Source organism: Oncorhynchus nerka, linkage group LG11 (assembly GCF_034236695.1).
Source record: "Oncorhynchus nerka isolate Pitt River linkage group LG11, Oner_Uvic_2.0, whole genome shotgun sequence".
Classification (NCBI taxonomy): domain Eukaryota; kingdom Metazoa; phylum Chordata; class Actinopteri; order Salmoniformes; family Salmonidae; genus Oncorhynchus; species Oncorhynchus nerka.
Window position 1 is genome coordinate 33,231,867 of NC_088406.1, and position 7,424 is coordinate 33,239,290.

The window sequence follows — 7,424 nt, forward strand, 5'->3', positions numbered from 1 at the left end:
CGAAAGGATCCAGGATCACCATAAGAAAAGGACACGGCACAAACAGTACAGTTAACCCACACAAAAAATTTAATACCCTCTCATAAGGGATAAGTGGTCCAAACCTTGTCATACTAAATAGGGGGAAGTGTGAGGACACAGGTTTTTAATGTAAAAACTTGTGGCCAACACCCAAATGCTCAGTAAAAAGTTGTGACATATGACTTACATAATACACATACACCAATGTTTTTAATATACTTCTATATGTATTTTTTTTGTTGTCTTTTTATCTAGACCAGCCAGATACAATACCGATTAATATCATACAGTCACATCTGGAACAATACCTAGTAATATCATACAGTCCAACCAGCATGGAGGAGTCCACAGGTTTATCAGGTCCATCCTCTCTATGCTATAACATTTGAAATCGGCATGTGTATAGTTCTATATTTTTAATAATGTATAGACTGGTGTGATACTTGTCCTCGTATCGTCGTGTCTTCGTGTGCAAAAGTCTTTGAAAGAACCCAAAGGATGATCAACATACAAGATACCTGGTTGTTCACTTTACAGTGTGATCTTTTTAACATTAAAAGGAAAAGTTACAAATGCCCCAACCCTTGGCATGTCAAAGAACAAAAAAACTAAAAGCATCACTCCCCATGAAACGGGGAAAACCATGATAGAAAGGAAAGTTTATGACTACAATGAGCAGCATCCTCCATTCGTACATATTTTAGAATAAGGCACTGCTGCAGAAACTAATGAAATGTCCAACAACTCTGTCGCTCTGGGTGTATGAGGGGAGGCAGGATGAAAGGGGACTGTTTTCTTCTCCAGCAACTCTGAGTCTCTGTATGCATGTAGATTTATTTGTTAGATATGTAAATGTGTATGCATGAGGGTGTATGTGTCAAACTGTTTGTGTGTGTGTGTGTGTCTTTCAGAGAGCCAGAGAGGCCAGGCTGTATCTCTTACACTGTGCTCTCCAGCATCCATTCAGTGCTGCTGAAAATGACTCTCCGGTTGGCGAGCGGTGAGGACTCCACGTTGAGCTGGTTTGTAGACTTGTGCCGCCTCGTCCGCGCTCTGCGGGGGTAACTGTGGCTCTGAAATATGGAGTAGTCTCCCCCATCAAAGCTGAACCTGTGCCTAGTTCGTGCCAGCTCATTATTAAACCCCATGTTGGCCAGGGTGCTCTTGTCCTTGAGCCTGGGGGCCTCCTTGGTGCTGGCGTTGGGACCTAGGAGACACAAGGATATGGTGGAGCCCATCGGGCTGCTTTCTGTCTGTGTGTCCTCTGACGGGGGGCCAGATCCAGAGCGCTGGGCGTCCAGGCTGGTCCTCCTCACCTTGTCCGTGGGCAGGGGGGGCAGCTCCACTTCCAGGATGGCCGTGGTGGCCAGAGGAGTGTCCCACTCCCTCTTGTCACTGTCAACCTTCAGCACCAGGGCCATGCACTCCTTGGCTGCCACCGGTTGGGCTTCTCTCTGGTGGCTGTCCTCGGCAGGCTGTTTGGAGGTGGAGCGCTGGAGTCTGTGCTGGCTGCCGTTGGTCTGGGAGTGCATGCTGGAGCTGACCTTGACCTTGCTGTCCTCGGGGCTGCTGTGGGCTTTGTAGCGGATCATGAGGATGATGATAAACACCAGCACTGAAGCCACGATGATGCCGCCAATGATGATTATCATGGTGCCGCCCAGAAACTGGCTGTGGATGAAGCGACACTGGCTGACCTCGCTGGCTGTGTGGAACTGGACGCAGCCGACCACGCGCGTGGCCGTCAGAGAGGTGATGCCGTCGTCGTACACCGCCAGGACACACAGGTCATACTCCCGGCCCGCCGCCAGGTCGTTGATCAGGAAGGTCTTACTGGTGGACGGGATCATTCTGCAGAAAAAATGAAGGAATAAACAGGAGTGTTGAAGGTTAGCTTTGCCAGGGTAGTTTTGACCTCCCCCCTCAGTTACCACCAATATGCTGTATGGAACAAAAGAGTGCCAGACCGTGTCACACTGCATTCCCATTAACGGCATGCACGTAAGACCTGACACTAAGGTGTTTGAAAAAACACAGAAAAAAGACAGCCATGTCAACTTACTTCAGCTCCAGTGAGGCTTTAAATATCTCCCATATATTTGGGGCAGAAGTAAAGACAACAGTGCTGACACTTGACTTAGACACTAGGCAATGTTACATGGTGACAGTGCAAAATATCTCCCCCAGCATTTTATGTATACTATGATTGCAAAAGGTAAACAGCAAGGTGACAAACAAGCCATCACTATATATATATATATATATATATACTGTATATGTCACAACATCTTCAAGGAAAGACAACGCAGGCTTCTGGCCAAATGCCCAAGTTTGATGTTGTGTGAAATGAACACATTGTCTGTAAACATGAAGGAGAAAGACATTGTCTTTAGGCGGACATCTGTGTTAATATAATTAAAAACATGGCCATTTTCCCCTCAAGGAATGCTTTGATGGTTGTCACTTGTAGGTAATAATATATCACCTAAAGACTAAACAACACGCAGGTCACTGTTTAAACACAAGGGAGAACATTATACAGGAGAATAGCTCATTAAATCAGAAACGATAAAATTAGCAAAGTCAAACAACAACAACAGCTTTAAACTTGACCTTTTGATTCCTTTGAGAAAACTTTCCAGTTCACTTTTTTCATTTGTGCCCCAGTATTGGTGGTGCACACTGGGTCAAATAGACACACATCCAATAGACCTAAGTACTCTCAATTCAATAAGGGTATTTGAATGAGTAATACAAAATGGCAATGTGAGCACAAACAGTGCAATCAGAAAGTATTCAGACCCCTTCCCCTTTTCTACACTTTGTTTGGTTACAGCCTTATTATAAAATTGACTAAATAAATAAAAATATTCATCAATCTACACACAATACCCCATAATAACAAAGTGAAAACAAGTTTTTAGAAATGTTTGCAAATGTGTTACAAATAAAAATGTACATAAGTAAATAAGTATTTACATAAGTATTCAGGCCCTGTTTCCATTGATCATCCTTGAGATGTTTCTACAACTGGATTGGAGTCCAACTGTGGTAAATTCAATTTATTGGACATGATTTGGAAAGGCACACACCTGTCTATATAAATGTCCCACAGTTGACAGTGCATGTCAGAGCAAAAACCAAGCCATGAGGTCGAAGGAATTGTACGTAGAGCTCCAAGACAGGATTGAGTTGAGGCACAGATCTGGGGAAGGTCCCCAAGATCACAGAGGCCTCCATCATTCACTCTTCCTAGAGCTGGCTGCCCAGCCAAACTGAGCAATCAGGGGAGAAGGGCCTCGGTCAGGGAGGTGACCAAGAACCCGATGGTCACTCTGACAGAGCTCCAGAGTTCCTCTGTGGAGATAGGAGAACTTTACAGAAGGACAACCTTCTCTGCAGCACTCCACCAATCAGGCCTTTATGGTTGAGTGGCCAGATGGAAGCCGCTCAGCCGCTCCTCAGTAAAAGGCACATGACAGCATGCTTGGAGTTTGCCAAAAGGCATCTACAGGACTCTCAGACCATGAGAAATATTCACTGGTCTGATGAAACCAAGATTGAACTCTTTGGCCCCCAAATGCCAAGTGTCACGTCTGGAGGAAACCTGGCACCACCCCTACGGTGAAGCACGGTGGTGGCAGTATCATGCTGTGGGGATATTTTTCAGCGGCGAGACTGTGAGACTAGTCAGGATCGAGGGAAAGATGAATGGAGCAAAGTACAGAGAGATCCTTGATGAAAACCTGCTCCAGAGCACCCAGGATGAAAGTTCACCTTCCAACAGGACAACAACCCTAAGCACATAGCCAACGCAGGAGTGGCTTCGGGACTGTCTCTGAATGTCCTTAAGTGGCCCAGCCAGAGCCCAGATTTGAACCCGATCCATGTAAATTACAGCCTTGAGTCTTCTTGGGTATGACGCCTCAAGTTTGGCACACCTGTATTTGGAGAGTTTTTCAGCATTCTTCTCTGCAGATCCTCTCAAGCTCTGTCAGGGTGTATGGGGAGTGTCGCTACACAGCTATTTTGAGGTCTCTCCAGAGATGTTGGATCGGGTTCGAATCCGGGATTAAAGAAATATCACATTTACATAAGTATTCAGACCCTTTATTCAGTACTTTGTTGAAGCATCTTTGGCAGCGACTACAGGCTAATCTCAACCAAAGGTGCTTCAACAAAGTACTGAGTAAAGGGTCTGAATACTTATGCAAATGTGATATTTCTTTAAGCTGTTTTTGCTTTGTCATTATGGGGTATTGGTGTTATGAGGTATTTTAGGGGTATTGGTGTTATGAGGTATTTTAGGGGTATTATGGGGTATTGGTGTTATGAGATATTTTAGGGGTATTATGGGGTATTTTAGAATAAGGATGTAACGTAAACAAATGTGGAAAAAGTCAAGGGGTCTGAATACTTTCCGAATACACTGAATTTCTCTTTTAAGATGGACTGAAATTAATGATTTCATTGGATTAGACATGAGTCATTCATCAATGTGAAATAAATTACATGTTGTAATATCTATCATATTAAACAGGGTCCCCTAATGTTCCACTGATAGAAATTCAAATGTGAGAAGCCTCTATCTGCAGATGTTAGCATGCTCATGTCCCAGAATCTGACTCACGGGTGTCCTAGGAACAATTATGTCCCATTGGGATTATGTTAAGGGAAGGGGTTATTGTTGGGTTGGGGTTAAGGACTGGGACGTGATAGTGCCTGATGAACCTGGATAATATCGAGACAAAAGGGTATATTTAAGCAATAAGGCCTGAGGGGGTGTGGTAAAGGGCTGTTCTTAAAAAAGGCGCAACGCGGAGTGCCTGGATACAGCCCGTAGCCGTGGTATATTGGCCATATATCACAAACACCAGAGGTACCTTATTGCTATTACAAACTGGTTATCAACGTAATTAGAGCAGTAAAAATAAATATTTTGTCATACCCGTGGTATACGGTCTGATATACCACGGCTGTCAGCCAATCAGCATTCAGGGCTTGTACCACCCAGTTTATAATTACACTCTAAAGGCCAAGTCATGTGTCTTAATCATGTAATCTTTCTTTTCTCATAGGCTTAGAGCTAATAAACTGGAAATGTAAAGTCATACTATGCATTTTTATCAATTGAAATCAACATATGGTCTGTTTATACCCTCTTTTATCCCTAAACCATAATACATTTTGCGCATACTTAAATGTAGTGACATAGTTAATCATACAGCACCTATTCAGCTCTGGGAGTTATGGATGTATTATAATGGACTGTCATGCCATTCAGCAGATGGGCATTCCAGATGGCTCAGAACGTCTCCAGAGCTGGTTCAGACCCCCACCCCACCGCAGCCTCATCCGCACCCTCTTTTTTTGTTCAATTGAATGCCCTTGTCTATAACTGTTCTGTACTTGTAATGTATTTGTACGTTTTATGTGGACCCCAGGAGGAGTAGCTGCTGCACTAAACCCCTTTTCCACCAGCTCCAGTCCTCCAGCCCTAGTGCTCCCATTCCCCCAGCACCAGCCCCCACATGTCTTACCTGTAAACCAGTGTGTCGTCTGCAGTGCTGTTGTACTGAATCTGGTACATCCTGATGCCTGGGATGTGGCGCTCGGAGGGCCAGCGAATCACAGCCGAGGAGGAGGTCAACTCGACCACCACCACCCTCCTGTCCTGGTGCTTGTCATGGCCCTTGGTGTCGTTGCCTGACTTGGAGGAGGTGGTGATGTCAGAGAGGCCCCGATCAGCCTCGCGCATGTGATGCAATGTGTTGTTTACGAACAGGGGCAGAGGGATCATGTTGATCTCCACGGCAGCTGTGGCGATGCCTGCAGCATTGGAGGCCACACAGTTGAAGGCACCGCTGTCCTTTAGGGTGGTGATGAGGATGTCCAAGGTACCGTTGTCATACAGGATGGTGCGGGAGTTGTTATGCACCAGCTTGCCATCTGGGAAGCGCCAGTGGATGGCCGGGTCTGGGTCTCCCATGGCCTTGCACTTGAGGGTGACCCCCTGGCCCTCCATGACGTAGGGCTTGGTAGATAGGTTCTTGGTGATGAGCGGGGGCTCGCAGATGAACTCCTCCTCCTGGATGGACCAGAAGTACTTGTCCATGAGGTGCTCCGGGGAGGCGCATGTCTCCAGGTCGTCGTGTCGTGTCAGTCTGCGGAGCCACAGCAGCTCACAGTTACAGTGGAGAGGGTTCCCTCCGAAGCTCACTGCCAGGGAAGACGGGTTGGAGCCCTTGGCGTCTGACAGCACCTGTGCGTGCTGAAACAGGCTGTCTGGAGGTAGCTTCTGCAGCCGGTTGGAGGTCATATCCAGACGAACCAGCTTGGTGAGGAGTGTGAAAGTCCCAGCTCCGATGTGATCAATCAGGTTGTGATCAAGGGTGAGGATGTTGATGTGGCTCATCCTGCCTATCTCCTCCCAGGGCAGGGTCCTCAGGTTGTTGTTGGACAGATCCAGGTCCTCGATGGTCGACACAAACTCATCAAAGGAGGTAGGGGCCACGTGGTGGATCTGGTTGTTCCCCAGTATGAGGTGGCGAAGGTTGACCAAGCCTTTGAAATGGTCGCTTTTGATGACACTGAGGCGGTTGCCGTCCATGTGGAGGGCTCGTAGAGAGCGCAGGCCCAGGAAGGCATGGGGCGTGATCTGGCTGATGGTGTTACGGGACAGGGTGAGGTGGACCAGGCTGGTCATGTTGAAAAAGTCTTTCCTGCGGATGATGGTGATGAAGTTGTCTGTGAGGCGCAGCTCCACGGTCTTGCGGTCGATGGTTGGGGGCACAAACAACAGACCAGTCTTAGCACAGAGCAGAGTCAAAGTGGGGGAGAGGTGCTGGCAGATGCAGCGGCCGGGGCAGTTGTAGCCCTTCACCAGCACCGCACATAGAAGTACACACAGCAGCACACACACAACCAGCCGCTCCATTGTCTGTCTGTCTGTCTGTCTGTCTGTCTGTCTCTCTGTCTGGGTGTCAACTTCCAGATCCTGGAACAGATAGAGATAGAGAGAGAAATTGCAGAGATATGTTAAAACTGGTATATTTGTGGGGTTTAAAATCATATAATTTATAATGAACAGATGTTACACAAATGGAGTCATCAACCAAGATGCTAGTAGGGTACCGATCACCAGAGAGACATGTGAGACATGTTAGAGGTTGTTGTGAGATGATAGAAGACTGAACCCCAGCCCACCCATTATTCCAGTAAGAAAACACAGAATCGCCAGCAAAACAAACACAAACTGGATAATATGCCAGCAGACTGCTGCATCAATGTCGATCCCTTACAAATTTGAATAATTAGTGTCGTTTTTACACGGAGCTAATATGTCATAAACTTCCCTGTCATACCGTATGGTTTGTGTGTTTTTCTAGCTCTGAACTTCACAA

The 7,424-nt window shown here is 46.5% G+C and overlaps 1 protein-coding gene across 1 annotated transcript; it reads right to left on the bottom strand.

The window, feature by feature from the left end:
* Positions 1-46: 46 nt before the first annotated feature.
* LOC115136724 (leucine-rich repeat and fibronectin type III domain-containing protein 1-like) lies at positions 47-7,013 on the bottom strand. The gene is made up of 2 exons (XM_029672451.2): positions 5,562-7,013; positions 47-1,872 (listed from the first exon to the last, which is right to left on the bottom strand). Exons 1-2 carry the CDS (start codon positions 6,956-6,958, stop codon positions 960-962), a joined length of 2,310 nt encoding a protein of 769 aa, XP_029528311.1. The 5' UTR covers positions 6,959-7,013; the 3' UTR covers positions 47-959.
* Between the last annotated feature and the right edge of the window lie 411 nt (positions 7,014-7,424).

Coding starts and splice junctions, on each gene's coding strand:
- LOC115136724 (XM_029672451.2), bottom strand. CDS start 6,958: ATGGAGCGGCTGGTTGTGTGTGTGCTGCTGTGTGTACTTCTATGTGCG. Junction 1,873..5,561: donor GACGACACACTGGTTTACAG/GTAAGACATGTG, acceptor TTTTTTCTGCAG/AATGATCCCGTCCACCAGTA.